Below are 19,096 nucleotides of genomic sequence, written 5' to 3' on the forward strand. Positions count from 1 at the left end.
GTAAAGGGCAAGGTGGCACTATGTGATTCTCATTCTCATGATACGAATAGCTCGCTGGTCTATATGAAACTCTTCTTTAGACAATATAAAGCGTCTTCTTCTCCATGTCTTCCGACCCGTCGCACAAGAATACTTGACCCATCCCGATTCGCTCATATGTTTGCTCTGCGTCTGTCTTCCTCAGAAACAGTACCTGGTAACTGTCCTTGAACTGGTCCGCACTTAGCTTTGCGGTGTCTATATCTTTCCTCGTCATCTGTCTCATAAACAGAGCGGTTACCTCTTGCTGTTGCAAATCCTCCACATCCACGTTGTCGTCTAGTGCTGCGAACCCGAACCACTGCTGATCCTGACTTCGAACAGGCTCATACCTCGCCATATTGGTCTTCACATCTATCGTCTCCATCCTATTGTAGAATTTGACCATTTGGTTCCAGTCCCACGGTCCCTGTAAACCTAATTTACCACGATGCAAGCTGATCAGTCGACCGCTGACGGTCAATGTCCCATCTGTGCCGACGTCAATGATGTCGATGGCATTGGTAGTATGTGCCTCCAATATTTCGGTACCGAATTCGGCAAAGTAAATTCTTCCATCCATGCTTGCCCAGCTCCAGGTCGGTGCTCGACCTCTGACTCTACCTCTTCGTTCGTCGGCGTCAGCATATGGGGCTGACCTCCACATCAACCCTATTTCGAGACTCGCTCTCCATAGCCCGAAGCAATATCGATCCTCTGTCAATTCTGCGATGTAATTTGCTAGTCCCTCTAGCGCAGGAAGCTTATCTGACTCCACTGTCAACTTGCGAGTCGTGTAATCTTCGATGATTCTACACCAGCGTGAGTTTACCAAGTATGGTATGAGGATCGCCGTTGCAGTCGCATTATCACGTATTCCCAAGATGGTCCAGTAGAGGTATTGGAAAGAAACAGATCGTGCTTTTGTTCCTACCCCGGGTCGTTGCGTTTCGAATTCAATGCTCTCGTGGCATTCAAATGAGACTTGGTCGGAAGCGAAGTGAAGCGTGCGTCGCGCTAGCTCCTTCTCTTGAAGTGTCCATGCCCTACTTGCTAAAACAGACCGACGGACGTGTTCTGACCAATTACTGTTCCTGTTATGTATCGTCCATATACCGTCTTGTGCTCCGGTCAAGTGGTCAATGTACTTCAAAGACACACTGGATGGTGGAGGTACCCGTGCAGCAAACAAACCTCCGTTACCATCCACCGCAAATGTAGCTGAGAGTGTGACGTACGCATTCATGTATACAGAAGCCATGCGTGAGGCTTCGTAGGCCCAGTCTTCAGTAGAGTCTTGGACGATGCATATAGAATCGATCCAGAGATAGCGAATACCAAGTTTCCGAGTGATCTCAACAGCGTCTCTAAAGGTTTTCGGCAGCTCGTGGATACATATTTTCGTCTTACGTTGATCGTACGTAGCGTGTTCTGTCTTGAAATGCTTGATCTTGCCCCAACAGTGGCTCAGGGCGGTGAAACATCCCTTCCCACCAACAGATGAGCTTTCTACTAATTTGACCCCGTCCTCAAAAGCCTGGACGTCTATCACTCTTGTAGGCAGCTCGATTTTGTCCTCGCTGTATTTTGCTTTCAGTCTAGCCCCCTCCTGTTCGCTGGGTCCAGCCAAGTCGAGCTCCTTCCGACTGTACCCCCACTGGCACTTGTGGTGATCATCTACGCAGGTCTTTATCCACTTCTCCATGAGACGCAGCGCTCCTTCGCTGCTAGCATTATTGGTGAGCGGCCTCGTCATCACTGCTTCTGCTGCTGCTGATCCCTCTTCAGCATAAATGTTCAGCCACGTCGCTGGCGCTTTGTAGTACTCGGTTTGGCGCATGAAACGCTCCCGCTTCATGGGCCCACAGGATATGATCAGCGTCCATGCTTTTTCGTCTGCACGTGCATCATGACCGTTGATCGACACTGTGACAGATGTGTCGTTGACAAGCACATATGCGGAATCCTCGTCGCCATCCTTGTGGGCCCTGTATTCTTCTGCTTTCTTGATGAGGTCGGCCCTCTCAAGTGCGCCGAGGATCATATAGCAAAGAGGGCAGAACAGCGCAGACTCGCGCAGACTGCTAACATCTGGATGCAATCTGAGCAATCGAGTTGCAGGTGAGATTTTCGCGCAGGCAGTGCAGATCGATGACATTGCTTAGTGGACTTAATGCGCAACGTACGACGCGGTGATCTAAGGTGCGGCTGTCATCGTGGTGCAAGTCTCGGTTGCCCCACGATATCGTATCCACGCGCGGTCGAAGCGATGTGTCCTCCAATCACCATACTACGTTGGCGCCAACTACTATTATGCGTATTCTTGCCGAGGTAGTCTACATTCTTAGTTGAGCGGCCTACGAGAAATCCTCAGCAGATCAGCCGTCTGTCTGGCTCAATGTGCGTGTTAGTAAGAATCCTAGACCCTGGAGTTGGCTGGCCTCTTCGCGACGTTAGGATTGAAACACCAGGCAACAGCAGGTACATATGGTAACACAGAGCATCCATCCATCTTGGCTGCTGCGCCTTGCTGGATGCTTGCGGCCTGCGACAAGGTTCCAGATTCGATGTGACGAGACACTACAAATATGATCCAAGTATGTATGCGAAGGCCGTTGGCTCGGGGAGGTGGACCGGACCCTGATGATCACAGCCTTGCTCGCTCCGCGGCGATCGGTTGTATAACCGCTGTCTTACGAGGCGATGCCCATCGTCCACCGGTGGTGTTCTGGACAATTAGATCGCGTTATCGTCGCATTCTTTCACGTGGAATCCTATCTAGCAGGTCGCTGTGACTGATCGCATTGTCTTAGATGTTCCTGTCCGGTGGTAACACCCAGCGACCTGGGACTTTCGATTTCCGAGAGATATCCTGTAGGGTTTTCAATCTACAGTGACGAGTATACTCGTGCTGTGAGGCGATCCACACGTAAATCCCATTTTTCAGTATACTCAATTATCTAACCTTCTAATAATCCGCCTCTGAAAGAGCCTGCCTTTGGTCAATGTGCACGTCCAGCACGTCTACCGTTCCAAAGCATCCCGAGAATGACTTGCTAATACTTCCACAGAAGGCGAATATACCTCCTCTAATGTCGCCAGATACTTGTGTTGATATCAGTAGTATGGTTACAGCAATGTAGCACTGACGAAGATAATTCCAGAGCCCTATGACATATTGGTAAGGATGCGGTTAAGAGCAAGATAGATCCTGGCCTAGACACAATCTGACTGAGAAACTTGAACACTGTAACGATTGAGCACAATCTCTGCCTCGTGCTAGAGGCGGTTACTACAAGGTTGCAACGTGCATGTTATGAAGATGCCACAGCCCGCAGGCTACCCGAAGCCACAATGGTTGGCATCAACTGGACTCATCTGCAAACAGACATGTTTTGTCTCTCATGCAGTCCAATCGCTAAGGTATTATTAGCTGTGTGTTTATCGAATTGTCGAGCCAAGATGGTGGTATATATCAATGCAACATGCCTTCAATGTTGAGTATGTACAATCGCGGTGCATATAGTACAAGAACGAATCCTGGAACCAAAAATAAAAAAATGAACGGCCCAAGTCCCGAACTTCGAAGACGAATAACGAATCACAGCAAAATTTCGATTTCTCAAATATCAAATGTAAGTTGAGCGGACACCCTGACACAGCCCGCACTAATCCACTTTCTTAGAGCTCTCAGGATACCAATTCCGCAAATCTAACGAAGCTGAAGCAATTGGCAGCCTGTATTAAACGGCGCATCGAGCGCTTGGCAAATACATCCCGCGCGGACATACACAGCGACGACGAGAACATGGACTCTTTGTCGTGCTTCGGACTGCGACAACCGGAACCCAACCCTTACCAGGCACGATTGAACCCCGTAATGCGCCATATGCCTTTGCCACTTGATCCATCGATGCAAAATTGTACTCAATACTATATGGACGAAGGCAACCACCCGTTTATCACCACTCCCGGCTGGATGAAAAAGATATAGTGATATAATTATTCTATTCTCTTTGTTACACCGAGCTTGATGGTGATTGCATATATTCGGGGCGGAGATGTTCGGGCATATACATGGTAACGCTACACGATGTTGACGAGCTACGAGAACACAAGTACAAGAGGGAAGGGTAACATCTGCTGCTCTTTGTTATCAAGTTTATGGGATATTGAGAAGTTACGGTATTGGAACAGGATGTGTTCGAAGGTCGATATAATCTACGATAGCGAGAATTAATGGGATGATGAATCTTTCATCGAGTGGCAGATCAGTGCGTTCCCAGCGTAACACTTGGCACAAGCCCACGGCTACATTAGCCAAACAAGCTGACAAAAACTTCGAGATAGGAATGCTATCTGAACACACCATGTACAAAGACATGGTTCTCTACATATCGCCAATGCCGTGGATGGCCAGGGACGGAAGAAGCCCCCGCACACGGCCACGGTCCGGCTTGCATCCGCCATCCGCGCATCCCACTCCCTTCATATACCGGCGAACTCAAGTTCCATCTAGTCACGAATTGAATTCTTGCCATCCAAGGATCAGCTAAGAGACGCACGCACATCCTTACGCGCGTTTCAGTTTTCACAGCACACCGTCCACCTTCACTGTGCCTCAAATCCTCTCGACCATACAGCCATCAACGCCCTCCACAACACATCCCAGTCTTGTTCACTTTCCCCAAAATGTCAACATACGACCTCATCGGCGGCGCTGCCTATGTCTCCTTTGTCGGCATGCTGGCCTATATCACGGGATACTCGTACTATTTCATTCGTGCATCGAAGATCTCGCCATCGGAGTTTCCAAAGAAACCGGGGACCTTTGAGTGGTCGTAAAGATAGGGCGGAGGTATTCGGGAGGCGCTAGAAAGCGTTTGGAAATGGAGAGCGGGGCTTGTTTTCTTATTGTAAGCTTCATAGGGAGGCTTAAGAAAGGGAGTAGAAGTTTTGGAGTAGGACGCTGAGACATTGGAACAGTTGGTATCTTGATGAAGCTGGACATGAAAAGTCCTGAAATGGAATTGAAATGTGATGCTAGTATTGACGTATCTACGTATGATATTCGCCCCATTAAACAAGAACGTCGTTGATGAATTGCATGTTGAGCATCCTTGCGCACGGCTAGTACATATACATGGATGCTTTTTATTCCTTTTGCCGATGGCATTTGACTATATCACGTCAGAGAATCGTTCTACTCTCAACGCTTGCTGGTCAGCACCCCCTCCTACATCCACGAAGCCTCGTCCTAGAACGGCTTGCTTCCGTTGCGAGCCCGGGAGACCGCCATTCGAGCCCAGACCTTCTTCCAAGCGTCGTAATTAGGGAATGAAATTCTTTCGGCAGATGTGATACGAAGGGCTCGCCCTGTGTAGTCTCCATAATCTTCATATTTTCTGTTTTCATATCCGGGTAGGTTGACAGATTCTCCATTCCGTCACACAGTTCACGAAGTCCAGATTTCTCTCTTGCATAGCGAAGAGATCGGAAGAAGACGTAGTCATTGTATTTGGGTAGCACGGGTTGATATAACCCGGGTGTGGTGGACACATGGAGGGAAGGTGAGGGGCATCGGGGTTTTTATATATCTATGGATGAAGCGACCCAACCTGTGCTAGCCAACCTGTGCTAGCGAGGAACAAAGAGCGAGGAACAAAGGCACGACTTAGACACTGATTAACTCACCACTGTCGCAGGAGTGGCACGATGATAGCACCGGCACCAGCTCTAGTCTCCAACCTTATTTCACATTACTTGGCTACCCCTACACGTACACCTCGTTACTACACAATACATACCAAGCCGCAATTGAACCAGCCCAGTTAGCTTAGATACCGTTCAGACGATTCGAGGCAGTACGCTTCTTGCGCAGGCACTGTGTCGCGGCTTTGCGATGTTGCCGTCACTGGCTCTGTTCACGCTCAGTGAACGCACTGCAATTATTCGGAACCAAGTTAATCAGCGGCCCACCAGTCATAGAGTCACGATCTTCGAGATGCTATATTATCATCATGGACAACAAAGCAAGCAGAGGGTGCAGCGAGGACAAGAGCCTAGTCGGACCTGCTCCTTTGTTCTATCATCCCTAATATGCAACGGAAAAGAGCATTCCACAAATGCATATTTGAACGAAAATGGAGGCCAGAAACTGATGCAGTCGATAATACCCACAATACATGTTCTGAAGAGACAGCCAGAGTCCCATCGAATCCACTTCACGTGCCCTCGCGACACGCCCTAACCGTATCCATCCTAGCTTCTCACCGCAACGTTCTCACCACCACGCGCACCCGGCATGCGCACGCGTCGAACCCGCTCGCGCAGCGCTGCCCCCTCCTCAATGGCAGTCAGCGCGCCCCTCCCCAACGGCACAACTCCCCTTGGCGCGAAAGAGAGCGCAAACGGCGACCCCAACGCCGCCGAAAAAGCTGCGCAACCGTCCGCTCGCAATGTCCATAATGTCGTCCTGGGGAGCCTGGTCATCGAGCCGTGGTTCTCGTCCGAAGGCTACCCGGAGGAAATAGTCGGGAAGGAGGTGGATAAGCTGTATGTGTGCCAGTGGTGCTTCAAGTACACGAAGGAGCTTGTGCCGTTTCTGCAGCACATGGTTCGTCGTCCCCCGTCCTCCCTCCCTCCCCATGCACTCACCAGCATGTCCGCAGAAAGCCTGTCCGGCGCGCACCTCGCCGCCCCCCGGCACCTGCATCTACACCCGGGACCACATTTCGATCCACGAACTCGACGGCGCCTCGGCAAAGCTCTACGCGCAAAACCTCTCCCTCTTCGCCAAGCTCTTCCTGCACGCCAAATCCGTCTTCTACGACGTCTCGGCCTTTCTCTTCTACCTGCTCGTCCTGGACCCAGCGCACCCGTCCATCCCCAATACCCTCTCCTCCTCCCCCGACACCCCGGCCCAGGTTGTAGGCTTCTTCAGCAAGGAAAAGACCTCCTGGGATAATAACAATCTGGCGTGTATATGCGTATTTCCGCCGTGGCAGAAACAGGGACTCGCGCAGGTCCTGATCGCCGCGAGCTACGTGCTGGGCCGCAACGATGGGAGGACCGGGGGACCGGAGAAGCCGTTGAGTGCGCATGGGTACGCAGCGTATGTGCACTACTGGTCGCAGACGCTGGCGCGGAGCATACTCCAATGGTCTGGGAAGACGCTCACGGTGGCGGAGCTGCACGAGGAAACAGGGATTGCTGTGGACGATGTGCAGAATACGCTAGGGGCGATGGGGGTGCTGGAGCGCCGGAAGAAGGGGTGGGTTGTCAACCGGGGGAGGGTGAGAGCGTGGGTTGAGGTTGTGGGTGGGAGGGTGGAGAGCCCGGTTGATGAGGAGGCGTTTGTGGTGAGGGACGATGAGGGAACTGAGGAGGAAAACGAGGAGGATAGCGAGGAGTAGATGGTGGGTGGGCGGGCAAGGGACGGCGTTTGGAGTAAGATACCCTATGAATTTACGTACGCTATGCGCATTGAGTCCTTTCTGCTATACATGAGCACGCCAAGCTGTCTGTAATCTCTGTTTCGGCATGCCGACGAGTTCCCGTGCTGCGTTTTGCCGCGGCTTGCAAAAGCTCGCGAAGAGTCAACGATTGTAACATGGACACGCGAATGGATTGAGTGATGAGCTCCATTAATGTCAAACGAACGACCAAAACAAATTGAACTGCGGGTATCTCCGGAACCCTGAACTCCAATCCCAAAATGACAACACACACCAAAGCCTTCACTCAACCCTCCCTCTTCCCGCCAAGATACCCCACCACCTCCCCTGCCCTTTCCAGCCTCGCCCTCGTCTCAGGCAACCCCCCATTTAACCTCCCCAATCCCTCCACGGCCCTTCCCCACGCCCTCTCCACCTCCTCCTGCCTCTTCAACGCCTCCACACCCCCAACATCCACATCCTGCTCCCCTTGTACTACGGGCGCAACCAACCCCTCCCCACTCCTCACCCACTCCTCCTCCCACCGCCTCGCCGCCGCCCTCCCCGTCTCCCTCCTATGCTTACTAATCGCTTCAACCAGTCTGTCTCTCTTCTCTACCGCCGCACCCACCCTTTTCCTCAGCTTCTCATCAAACGCCTCAAACTCCTCGATCACAACCTCCCCCTCGTCCTCCACCACCCCAACCATCTCGCCATTCTCATCGACCGCGCCGCGCGGAATGACGTCCACGCCGTTGATGCTGATGTTCTGGCGCATGCCGGCGAGCAGCTGGGCCACGAAGGCATCCACCAGGCCTTCGACCTGTGCGCGGAGGTCGTCCGGGGTCGAAGTGTCGGGCTGAGGGGGGAGGTGAAGGTCGAGCTTTTGGCGGGCGAGGGTGCGGAGTTGCGTTGTGAGGTGGGACAGATCGGCGGGGGATTGGAGCTCGATTTTGCGGTGCTCGGGGTCCATTGTGTGTTGTGGGGTGCGCAAGCGTGCGACTGGAGGGCGTCGGTGTTGGCGTTCTTTGATCAAAGGTGCGGTGTCTTCGCGCTGTGGGCGAGCGCGGTGTTTTGCGTTGTTGCGTCCAACGTCGAGCCAGGCGTCGTGAATGCGCGACGGAATGCGCGAGTGGGGTGGATGCGCTGCACGTCTATCGTCCAGCGCTTTGAATCTCGCCCTCAGAATCTTTGGCCGTGCGCGATATATCCGTGAGTCTCGCGCAGTCGCGTCCGGTATGTTGTTGCGTCGCCGGTTGTCGTGGTAAATAGTTCACCTTGTGCGTCTCCGTTGTTTGTTGATGCGGGAGCTAGCCTAGCACCGGGCGCGGCGTCGATCGCGCGCCCACGTGATGATAGCGATAACGCTCGATAACGCTGGCTGTCGTCATGCCCCACCTGCCACGACTGCTCGGAACTGGTTGCGGTGGAAAAGCGCCTATACATAACGACAAGGCCTTCTCCTGTGCACTGTACACATGTGTGGTAGAAGTTTAGTAATTGAGATATATTTGTTGTAGGATGTACATTGCAAAGATAAATAGAGTGGAAAGTGAACCACCTTCTATCAACTCCAGCCATCCCGTCCCGCCGAAATGAATGCCACCCATAATGCCTGTATCCATAATCGTATTCCATAATCCATAAAAGAACGAGAATACCCACCCGAACGCCTTCCCATACCAGTCCCAATCCCAATCAAAAGCACAAGTATCCAAACCCCGATGGTGGCACGCCGCCCATGCCGTATGCAAGACGTCGGCCACCCAATCCAATCCTATACGCTCCGTTCCGTGTACAATAGCGCCTCTTGCATGCAAGTCCTTCCATAAGATGCAGCATGTTGTTACGAAGGAAACATCTTCTCCCTCTCCTCATCCGTAACCACAATCTCCTGCACAGGATCCTGCTTGCGCTCGAGGTCGTCGAAGTCGAAGTTGGCGTAGCTCGGGAGGAAGATTTCTACTCACGCAAACAACACATTAGCCAAGCTGGGTAACGCACATACATCCCTCCGTCGTGCTCTTGTCGTGTGGAGTGCGAGTCGAGTCCCACCCTCGGGCGACCAGCCTTCGACCGGTGTGAAACTGAAACAGTACTCGGGGAAGAGGGGAGACTCGGAACAAAACATGAAACATACCCTGATTCCAGTCGAAGCCCTGCGACGCCTTGACGCACGTAATCTGCTCTCCGTCAGCGGTGCGCTTCCCCTGCTCGGCGTCACGAGGCCGCGCTCCAACCAAGGCCAACGTACCAGCCGCGGCATATCCGAGTTGCCAATGTTAACCACCGTGTGCTCAGCGTGGGAAAACGCGGGCGCTGTACGCTTCAATTAGCATCTCCTATCCTGCATGACCGCTGCGCACCGCAAGTAGTAGTGTGTTGTTGGGAGGCCATGTCGTGCTGTGACGTGACTCGCGGGCAGTGGGAGACAGGACATACACATCAAGCTGGGCCTGCGCTCGGCGCCCGCCTTCGGGCTCGCTGCACTGTCGTCCCCCCTCACGCTGCCGTAGCTGCCGTATTCGAAGCTGTTGGTCGCGGGCGAGGCGTTCGCGCTGGAGCCGCCGCGGCTCTGCTTCCTGCGGCGCTGCGGGATGGCGATTGCGGTGCTGCTCGACATACTTGCAGCCGGTATCTCCGTTGTCTGGTACGTTCACTGTAGGACAATGGAATGCTATGATATACGAGTACTCTCCCGCAGTCTACCAGCGGGAACGGGAGTATGAGTGTAGAGGAAGAGTCAAAGCCGCAAGACAAGTGCATGTCAAGTCAAGTCAGGCCAAGTACGGTACCCAGCTCTGTCCAGTCATCCCTCCAAGCTGCCCCGAGCCAATCACAGCCACAACGCCTCGTTTCCGCCTGGCGATCACTTGCGCAAGCAGCCGCGCCTCCAACACGACAGGGGTGCTGCTGGCCGAACAGATACGCCGTCAGCCGTCAGATTCCGCAGCAGTCGAGTACACGCACTGCTACTCTGAACTGCTCCGCTCAAATCACGCCACTGCCAATCCATGATCGAGCGGCGTCCCTGAATCTCAACAAAGACAAAGGCAGCGCAGCTCGCAAGCCCTTATCTTGGGCACTATCAACATGTGACCAGCTATCGTCATGCTAACACCCAGACTAGCGCATGGATGCACGAAACAACCCGAGTACAGCCGTCGCTGATCGATTGCAGGGGCTGGTCAGCCAGCACCCTCACCATCACAATCACGATGTTCACAGTCATAATCACAGGAAGCAGTCTCTTCAGCAGTACAACCCAATTCCATCATCCATACACCTCGCTATGAACCCTCCCCTATCTTACACCCGGGATATCGTCTGTTAACTAAAAGCCCACAATCCTCAACAGCATTCGACTCGGTCCTGCCGACACGAAAAGAAACAACAAAGCACGAACTCAAATAACGAACAACAGGAAGAAAGAAAGAAAAATCGCCCATCGAGGTACCCAGCCCAGTGCCATCCCTCGAATGCTGCAAAACTGCGTATTAGAAGCGAGAGATGCGAAGATGTAGTAAGGGAAACGGTATAGATGACAAGGAGAAGCTTTGACCACCTGAAGTTCTGCATTTCACAGCAACGGCCATCCGGCATTGCTGTTTGGACAGACCCTCCTCTTTCTGCTCATTCTCAATTCGTTTCGTATCCGTAGTCCGCCTTTCATTTTCGATGATCATAGTCGCTCACCGCCCAGGGGTATCCTCAAAGAACTGAATAACAAGCAAACTTCCCAATGCTCCGGACTCCTTGGCTCCCAGATGTGTTACGTTCATGGTTGTGAAAGTCGGAGAATTACGTGCGTCATATATGACATCGAAAAGGCACGGAGCTGGAGGAAATGGTGTATCATAGCGTCGTCGCAGGGTTAAGGGAGTGATTCTACCAGCCCTTCTTGCGAGCGAATCGCTTGTTCAAGAGCACGAGCACCTTGGAGACGTTGAACTGGACATACTCGAGATCAAGATCTTCCTGGTTGTCTTTTTGCATCTCCAGCAGATCGTCCAGCTTCAGGTCCAGCTCGAGCAGGCCACGGTTGCGGCCCTTGTAGTGGAGGGAGATGACGAAGGTCCCCGGCAATGGACTGGTGAAGTTGAAGTAGATGTTAGCTCTCCTATTCTCAGGCACATTGCTCTTTTGAATGACTCCTTCCTTCTCAAGCTGCTGGTGGGTAAATTTGTATGGTCCCAGTACTTGGTGCTTCTGCTGTTTCCTGGTCTTGCCTTCGGACTGACTGCGGACGTTGTGGAGGTACGACTTATATGTCTCGAGCTGGCCGACGAGATAGGCGTTGTGATCGCGAATGGTGCGGAACACTTCCTCAAGCTTCCGGGTTTCCTCGATAACCTTCTCCTTCATGGAGCCAAGGTGCACGAGTTCCTGTTCAACCTCATCGCGAAGTAGGGAGAAGCCATCTTCTTTGTCAACGACTCCAAGCTCCTGTAGCTGGCTCAGCAGCTCCATGCTGCGAATACCCTTCTTTACCATGACCGAGTCATTCTTTGTGGTGGCCGCCGCTTCGGCAATGCGATCAAGTCGTAGTGGTCTCCGGGTGATGGAGCTGTTTGGTGGCAATGACCTTAGGATCATCACGAAGGTCGACTTGGCTTCCATGAAGAAGATTTCTTCTTGTGTAATGTCAAGAGCAGCAGTCAGATCGTCAATGGGCGTTTCCCACTTGCTGAACAAAGGAAGGTTAATCGCTCGGTTCTCCTTGCGGGGGAGCTGCGCAGGAGCAGGCCCAAGCTCTCCCAGAATGACACCAAGATGCGAGCTGTCGTCTTTGGACAGTTCCCCGGCATGTCGCTCTAGCAGGGAGTGTGTGGCATAGACTTCGTTCAAAGTGATGGAAAGCTCAAGATCTCTCTTGGAAAGCGCCACATAGTTGTCCATTTCCAGAGTGTCGTAGAAATCTTGGACTTCACACAGGTCAAGCAGGAACTTGTTGATGCGTTCCTTGTTGAGCTGAATAAAGGGCTGGAGCTTCACCATGTATGGCTCCTTTGCATATGAAGGCTTGTTGGCCAGGTTCTGGAGCATCTTTGCAATGTACGTCAGTGTCCTCTTAGGGTTCTCCGCTGGGGTAGCATCGATGAGCATGTATGACCGCGGAGTTACGATGGCCGGGTTGATGAACCGAAGAAAGAAGAAGCCGCCAATAAGCGTGCAAATGGTCTGATCCTGCGCATCTGGGTACTTTCGCTTCGATAGACTTCGAATCTGTTTGCATATCCATCGGATACCGTAAGGTGTCTCTTCCAGTCCGTTGATGATGGTGGTCAGGAAGTTGTTGGCAATCTCCATTAGCATCGTCAAACGGGGAGCGATGATTTGCTGAACGGTCTCGTTCTCCGCCGCCTGTTCAGCAGTAACACCCTTGGGCAGGTTCGGAGGAAGAGTACCCTGCTGGTCCTCGATTTCGGTTACCATCTTCTCGTACACCTTGAGGGGGTTAATTTCCAAATCGAGATCCTTAAGCTCGATCAGTGAGTTGATGCTGTCCTGCAGGACGACTTTTAGGTAACTTTGACCGGGGCCTCGTCGGGTGTAGGTAGTCATCATGCGAGAAACGGGAGTGTTGGCACGGAGAAGCGAGCTGTAATCGGGTGTGTTGTCAAACTGATACGTCAGGACAGACTAGTCTTCGTTAGCTATGATGGGTTGCCGCACGACGGGAAGTGTACCTGGAACATTGTAAGTAGCAGATGTTCTTCACGGCTCTCGTATTGGTTGCCGTAAATCGTGAACATGACTGTCTGGAGTAGCGCATCGATCTCGGCCATGGAAACGAGACGGCACAGATGCGCGATGTGTCTGGGCTCGGACTGGAGCAAGAATAGCAAGTTTCCGTACTGCTGTGTCTTCTGGTCGTTCGGGAAGAAACCCTCTTGCAGCTCGGTAGCGTCATCCAGGTGGTTCGCGACTTCGTTTTGCTACACGTAGGATTAGGCTGAACCATCATACGCGGAGGGAAAACACATACCTCTTCCAAAGCCATACGGTTCTGAATGAGCAGTGCTATCCGTGAATCCAGATAGCGCACGTCTTTCTCGAGGACGAAGTTCTTCTTCGACTGCGACGAGATCTTGGACTTGAGTTCCCGCAATATCTTCTGGGCTGCACATAAGTTAGTATCTGCTGCACGCTTGCATGTTGGAGCCACTTGTACCTTTGGCCAAGTCGTCCTCGATCTCCAAGTCTTTGTCCTTTGCAGACATGGACAGATACAGTGCAGTGACCGAGTAGCGCTTCGACTGGCGCACCGAGCGCGAGCCATCATGCGACGACATTGTGTTCTGGCGCGAGACGGGTATGAAGGAGGACGAGGACGACGTCGAGGCCCGCGAGGGGGCGTGCAGCATGGAGACGGCCATGGTGAGAGCTCGTGGGCGGCGCGCGAGGAGCTTGTCGGGGCAGGCGCGGCCTGGGGTGTGGTAGAGGAATGCGGTTGTACGAGCTGTCGCGGGGTGATTGGCGACAAAGGAGCAGACTCAGGTACGCGTGTAACGCTGCCACCAGCAGTCACCCACACGCCTGGCGTCGCGGTGTGTGTCGCCTTGTCCGCGTCCCAGGGGCTCGTTGGCTGCAGTGCGGCGGGTCTTCTTTGAGTGCGGGCGTGGTGCGGTCAGTGGGCGTGGGCGTGCGAGAATGCCGGGGCAGTCCGACCAGCGCGAGGCGTCAGGGTCTTTGGGCACGAGATTGCTGCGGCGCTGGTGGTGGTGGTGGTGCGCGGTTAGTACAGCAGAGTGGCAGGCGCAGGCTGGGACGCAGGCGGCGGAAGGTGCGCTGGTGTGGTCGCGGGCAGGCGCAAGCGGGCGCGGGGGTTCAGACGGACCAGGCAGGCAGGGCGTGGGCAGCAGAGGGAGTGCGCTTGTGTTGTGCTATGCTGTGTGTTGCGCGCAATAGGAGTTGGGTGTTGTTGTTCTGTTAGCACCAGCGCGTTCAGCGGCGCCCGGTGCGAATTGGTGTCGGCGGGAGGGTGCAGGAGAGCGGGTCGCTTGGTAAGTACACAGTAGGTGGTCGGACGGATGGTCCTAGACGTGTTTCAGGATAGGGCGATGGTCTCCGGCGGGTTTAGTCGGCCACAAACGCTGCAACAGGGGCACGGCTCGGCGCAGGTGGAGCGGCGGGAGGGTGCAGACGCAGAGCGAGCAGGGACAGAGAGCGGACACGCATTGACTGCGGACGCGTGTTGCGCAAGCAGCCTTCAAACGCCCTCTCTCTCGATTCCACACGCCCGCACAGCCCATCTGAAACTGCCCGTAGACGTGCGATTAGGGGGCAAGGGGCGCACTGGGCCCGGCGCTACACGACGTGCCTGGCTACACCATGCCAATCAGCCGAAGCGCGAGGCCAGCCCAAAATCCGCGCGGGGCCTCGAGATACCGATCGTCGACTGCATGCCGACCTTCACCACGCCCTGCGTCCTCTCCGTCTCCGCCGCATGACAGCCGCTGCGCCATCGCTCACGCAGGCCCGGCGCCGTGGATGCATGGAGCAGACGCAGCCAGGTCTCGTCGCACAAGCATTGCTGCACCACCGTGACCGTCCCTGCCCAATTACAGTGACACTCGCAGCCCACTGATCTGACACTGCGGAAACATGGCCGCCGCTGCCATCCTCGTAGAAACAGGTAGGTTTGAATCCAGTCGCCATCACGCGCATCCTCCCCCGCGCTTGTCTCGGCGGGCCCTTCAGTCAATATTGCCTCGCCGCGCCATTGCGGCCTCGTGTAGAGTACGCGAGTAAAGTCAGTCCGCAAAGAGTCACCGTTGCAAGTTTCGGCATCGCTGCAATATACCAATCCGTGTCTTGGTCACGCCAGCCTCCGCATTAGGTGGCTTCCGCTGCCGACAACCGCACTGCAGCTGGCACTAAATCACGTAGAATCAGGTAAACTTGGAGTGGCTCCCGTGTCGAAGCCTCAATTGCAGGTCCATTGCGCCGGTCATTCCGCTCACTTCTGCACGCCAAGCTCCTTATCCGAACATCTCTCTTCGAACGCCCGTATCGTCAGGGACCCATCATCACCATCGTCAGCACACCATTGCATAGCGCTCCCCGCAGAGGAAACCCCTAACGAGTGATCGTGCCCAGATATGTCCGTCTATCGCCCCGCCAAGCATGCAGTGCAGATCCACGCTTCATAAACGCATAAGAAAAACAATTGTGATGCGCAGCAAAGGACTCGTAAAAAAAAAAGTCTATAACATGCAATGTCCGAGCAAGTGCCGCGGTCCCTGAGAGCCATGTCGCGGCCGTACCTGTCTGTGCGGCGCGCGTGCCTGGTCGATCAATATCGACTCCGCAGTGGCGTTCGCTCGAGTCAGTGAGCCAATGCCGCAAGAAGCGCCATAAATCCAAAATAACTACACGTTTATCAGTCTATGGCTTGCAAAGGGCAGTACTGACGTAGGTAAGGGGTGGGGACGGCCGGGTAAAAGCGAACGGACGTCGTTCGTCCTTTGGATGCACTTCGATAGGGAGTGACAACACCCTTGCAGCAACGATAGACAAGCTGAGCTGCGGAGGAGTCAGGACCCCCGCAGGCGCCAATTCGCGACGCTGCGTCCTAACTGGTCATGGCGTTTGCTCCAGCGGTTCATGCGAGCACTGGCATACACACAAATAAACAGTCAACTTACACAGAGAAACAACCTGCCCACTCATGAGCCGTCATCATGTCCATCAGCTCTTTGGTGGACGCTATCAGCTTCATGATCGCCGCCCCAGTCAAGCTTAAGATGACCAGTCTCCCGAGCAAGCCGGGCACTATCGCGAATGCCATCAGAGGCAGGACGAGCACCAGCGGAAGCCATATTGCTCCAGATTGGCGGGGTATCACGCCACCAACTGTGCTTGCTGACCCTCCCTCGGAGACTGTAAGTAAATCGTTCTTGTGTTCCAGAAACCTCGTTTCCGTATGGTCAATCGGTGTGCACTTTTCCATCCATGAACGGTAGGCCTGAACATCTTCGGCGTTGGCGGGGTCCAACGTTTTCACCATGGTGTTAAAAGAGGTCAGTGCTGAATCTGCACGCAAGGTCAGCTTTATGACAGCAAGGTCACCGTTCACATGAACGACACTTTCGTTTCATGCATCATAGTCTATCAAGAAACCGCGAAAACTTACTGTATTGCCCCAGCTTCAGATAGATGCGTCCCAGCAATTCTGTCCTCCGGTAATGCAGCTCACCTCCGTAGCGTGCATCGCCGCGCCGAGACGCAGGGTGGTGGCGTCCCGCATGATCTCTCGGCGAGCACTGCGCAATGCACTCGTCTAGATAGCGTAATTCCTCCTCTAGTTCCGCGATTTCGTCCTGTAGGTGGAGCAGGACACGATGGTTAAGGTTTTCGAACTTTCGATACATAGGTGCTACAGCTTCTTCCCCAGACTTGGCTTGACTATCCTCCGAACCCTTGCTCAGTTTGTCTGCAAGTAGCTCGTACCCAACCATGGTGGTTTTGGACAAATCCGGTCCTGGTGGACGGACCTGATGGTAGTGTGGTTGCATAGGCGAGTATTGAGCCTGAGTGGACTGTGCCACTGCACTAGAAGCCATCGGTGGCCGAGCTGCCACGGCGAATTGGTTGTCATACCCTGGTGAGTATGGGGCTGAAGGTGCATGGGGAGGCGAATAGTATCCTATCGCTTGTGATACTGGAGGCGCAGGTGGGGGTGGAGGAGGGGCCGCTGGAGGAGCATAGTGTGCTGTAGGGGCAAAGCTGACAGGTGAAGCTCCCGACTGGGAATACGGATCGTAGAGAGGCATTGTCGGAGGGTAGTGTGGAGATGGTGCTCCCGTGAAGTGGAAGTCCCTATGGGGTTGGGGATTTTGCAGGATGTGCTCAGCGAGGGCCTGTTCCTGCCGCTTAAGACGCCTTATGTGACGGTCGGAGTGGTGAGAGGAAGCTGTAGAAGGAACTCTCGGCGGGGGCACACGCTCCAAAGCCATGCGGTCCGCGGGAGACGCCCGACGTGAAGGTCTAGCAGCAGTTGAGGCTCTGCTATTTTGCTTTCCTGTTGAATCACTGCTACTTTCGTCGTCCTCCTCAGCATTATCGTCCTGCCCCTCGCTGTCGTCTGTCGGTTCACTCACAGTGGGCTGAAGGGTGGGTCCTGAATTCGGGTGTGGTTCTGAGTCAGTCTCATCATCTTCGTAAGAGTCTTCGGCATTTGGTCTCCGCATTGACGCTGGCGAGGTTGGCGGTGACTCGACCACCGGATCCTCGGCGGTCAAAGAAACATCATCGTGCTCAGAATCCGTGGATGAGGATGAAGCACTTGATGAATGGCTTGCCTGGTGTTGCTTCTGGTTGAACGCGACTGGCTCCGTTGTCGGGTCCATGTACTGGAACACACTTGGCGATGCCATGCTTGTAGAGTCACGTGTAGAGCTCGGCCTCTTCGCTGGAGGTTGAGTCCTGCTTTTCATAGGCTTTCGCTTGGCGATTACTTTCTTGTCGTACGACTGTTGGGTGATTGTCGAGTTGCTTTCATTTGACGCGTTAGATTGATGCGTGAGTCCAGAAAGGACAGAAATCAGAGATGGGTTGTGCAAATTTGCAAGGTTCTTCTCAACGCGTTGCATTGGGTTCTTTCTTTGCCTGACCGAGCGGTGCCTCAATGCAGCGGCATCCACGGATCGATTCCCACGGCGTGGGGTATGGCCATCCATTGAGCTGACAATAGAGTCTCGCCTTTGTCTGGAGGCTTTGCTCTCCTTTCCTTCTAGTATACGACCGAGCTTTGGTAGGAAACCGCCTGTTTCCTTTCCTGTGTCCGACGGGGAGAGCTCTGAGGAAGCGACGGTTGGAACATTGGTGGTTCTACGAATTTTGGTCTGACCTCTTTTGGCCTTAAAAATGTCGTCCTCATTGGCGCCTAACCATGACCTGGACGAATATTCAGCCGCAACATCTGTAGCCGGTCTTGTATGCGAAGAGCGTCGTCGAAAATTCGCAGAAGCAGTTGAAACATCCGAGCCAAGGCTGCTCTGGATTAAAGCCGAACGAGTCTCTGAAGCTGGGCTATGGTGTCGGGTACGGTCAAAGGCGCCGTCAACAGCGGCTCTGCGGTCTGTCTGTGAAGCGTAGCACAGATCAGTATGGACAGAAGGCGCAGAATCGAGGAAAGTGGGGATTTAAGGAGTGGCTATTCTACCCACCATGCTACGTGTTCGCGCAGGGTTGCAGGCGATCCTGGCAGAAGTGGCTGTACAGTCAATGTATCTGGTATTGCATGGGCCAGCGTGAACCAAGAGCGGAGCAGAAGAGGGGCAGAATTTCGAATGTTGCGCAGTGTGCGATTCCGTGCATGCTGTCTAGTAACAAACACATACGATGTTGTGCGACAACGAGTCTATACGTGGGATGCTAAGGCCGCGGTCGTGGATCGAGTCGTCGCAACAACGCTGCGCCAGCAAAAGTATCACAGTGGCGGTTGCAAGTGACAGGGAGCTGGAACATGGCAAATGACGGTCGAGCAAGGCGCATGAGAGAGAAGGAGTCTTGGAGGACTGCGCGACCGAATAATATTATGCAGCCAGTCATTCACCGCCTCGTGTGTGCATATGGTTCACGGGAAGCGATGATGCCCAATTGTGCCTTCCGTGTGCCCCGGCCCTTGCGCTTGC

At 53.8% G+C, this 19,096-nt stretch overlaps 7 protein-coding genes across 7 annotated transcripts; 2 read left to right on the plus strand and 5 right to left on the minus strand.

Annotated features, from left to right (window-relative positions):
* Positions 1-6: 6 nt before the first annotated feature.
* CC84DRAFT_1248887 (HET-domain-containing protein) lies at positions 7-2,215 on the minus strand. Its single transcript, XM_018184270.1, has one exon. The coding sequence runs from the start codon at positions 2,174-2,176 to the stop codon at positions 77-79; it is 2,100 nt and encodes a 699-aa protein (XP_018034025.1). The 5' UTR covers positions 2,177-2,215; the 3' UTR covers positions 7-76.
* Positions 2,216-6,367: 4,152 nt separating this feature from the next.
* Positions 6,368-7,433, plus strand: CC84DRAFT_1095258 (acyl-CoA N-acyltransferase; the record flags this gene model as incomplete). Its single annotated transcript, XM_018174608.1, has 2 exons — positions 6,368-6,638; positions 6,679-7,433. The coding sequence occupies 2 exons, from the start codon at positions 6,368-6,370 to the stop codon at positions 7,431-7,433; spliced, it is 1,026 nt and encodes a 341-aa protein (XP_018034026.1).
* Positions 7,434-7,761: 328 nt separating this feature from the next.
* CC84DRAFT_1260776 (uncharacterized protein) lies at positions 7,762-8,744 on the minus strand (the record flags this gene model as incomplete). Its single annotated transcript, XM_018185009.1, has 1 exon — positions 7,762-8,744. The coding sequence occupies exon 1, from the start codon at positions 8,425-8,427 to the stop codon at positions 7,762-7,764; it is 666 nt and encodes a 221-aa protein (XP_018034027.1). The 5' UTR covers positions 8,428-8,744.
* Positions 8,745-9,145: 401 nt separating this feature from the next.
* Positions 9,146-10,201, minus strand: CC84DRAFT_1165866 (uncharacterized protein). Its single transcript, XM_018178815.1, has 4 exons — positions 9,897-10,201; positions 9,709-9,773; positions 9,595-9,637; positions 9,146-9,416 (listed from the first exon to the last, which is right to left on the minus strand). The coding sequence occupies exons 1-4, from the start codon at positions 10,075-10,077 to the stop codon at positions 9,301-9,303; spliced, it is 405 nt and encodes a 134-aa protein (XP_018034028.1). The 5' UTR covers positions 10,078-10,201; the 3' UTR covers positions 9,146-9,300.
* Positions 10,202-11,199: 998 nt separating this feature from the next.
* CC84DRAFT_862526 (Rho GTPase activation protein) lies at positions 11,200-13,971 on the minus strand. The gene is made up of 4 exons (XM_018187678.1): positions 13,630-13,971; positions 13,444-13,577; positions 13,145-13,393; positions 11,200-13,097 (listed from the first exon to the last, which is right to left on the minus strand). Exons 1-4 carry the CDS (start codon positions 13,832-13,834, stop codon positions 11,343-11,345), a joined length of 2,343 nt encoding a protein of 780 aa, XP_018034029.1. The 5' UTR covers positions 13,835-13,971; the 3' UTR covers positions 11,200-11,342.
* CC84DRAFT_862525 (uncharacterized protein) lies at positions 13,972-14,430 on the plus strand. Its single transcript, XM_018187677.1, has one exon. It carries the CDS (start codon positions 14,109-14,111, stop codon positions 14,364-14,366), a length of 258 nt encoding a protein of 85 aa, XP_018034030.1. The 5' UTR covers positions 13,972-14,108; the 3' UTR covers positions 14,367-14,430.
* Positions 14,431-15,370: 940 nt separating this feature from the next.
* On the minus strand, positions 15,371-19,016 carry CC84DRAFT_1149243 (uncharacterized protein). Its single transcript, XM_018176665.1, has 4 exons — positions 18,629-19,016; positions 16,594-18,544; positions 16,106-16,493; positions 15,371-15,829 (listed from the first exon to the last, which is right to left on the minus strand). The coding sequence occupies exons 1-4, from the start codon at positions 18,629-18,631 to the stop codon at positions 15,787-15,789; spliced, it is 2,385 nt and encodes a 794-aa protein (XP_018034031.1). The 5' UTR covers positions 18,632-19,016; the 3' UTR covers positions 15,371-15,786.
* Between the last annotated feature and the right edge of the window lie 80 nt (positions 19,017-19,096).

This window comes from Paraphaeosphaeria sporulosa, assembly GCF_001642045.1.
Source record: "Paraphaeosphaeria sporulosa strain AP3s5-JAC2a unplaced genomic scaffold CC84scaffold_7, whole genome shotgun sequence".
NCBI lineage: Eukaryota > Fungi > Ascomycota > Dothideomycetes > Pleosporales > Didymosphaeriaceae > Paraphaeosphaeria > Paraphaeosphaeria sporulosa.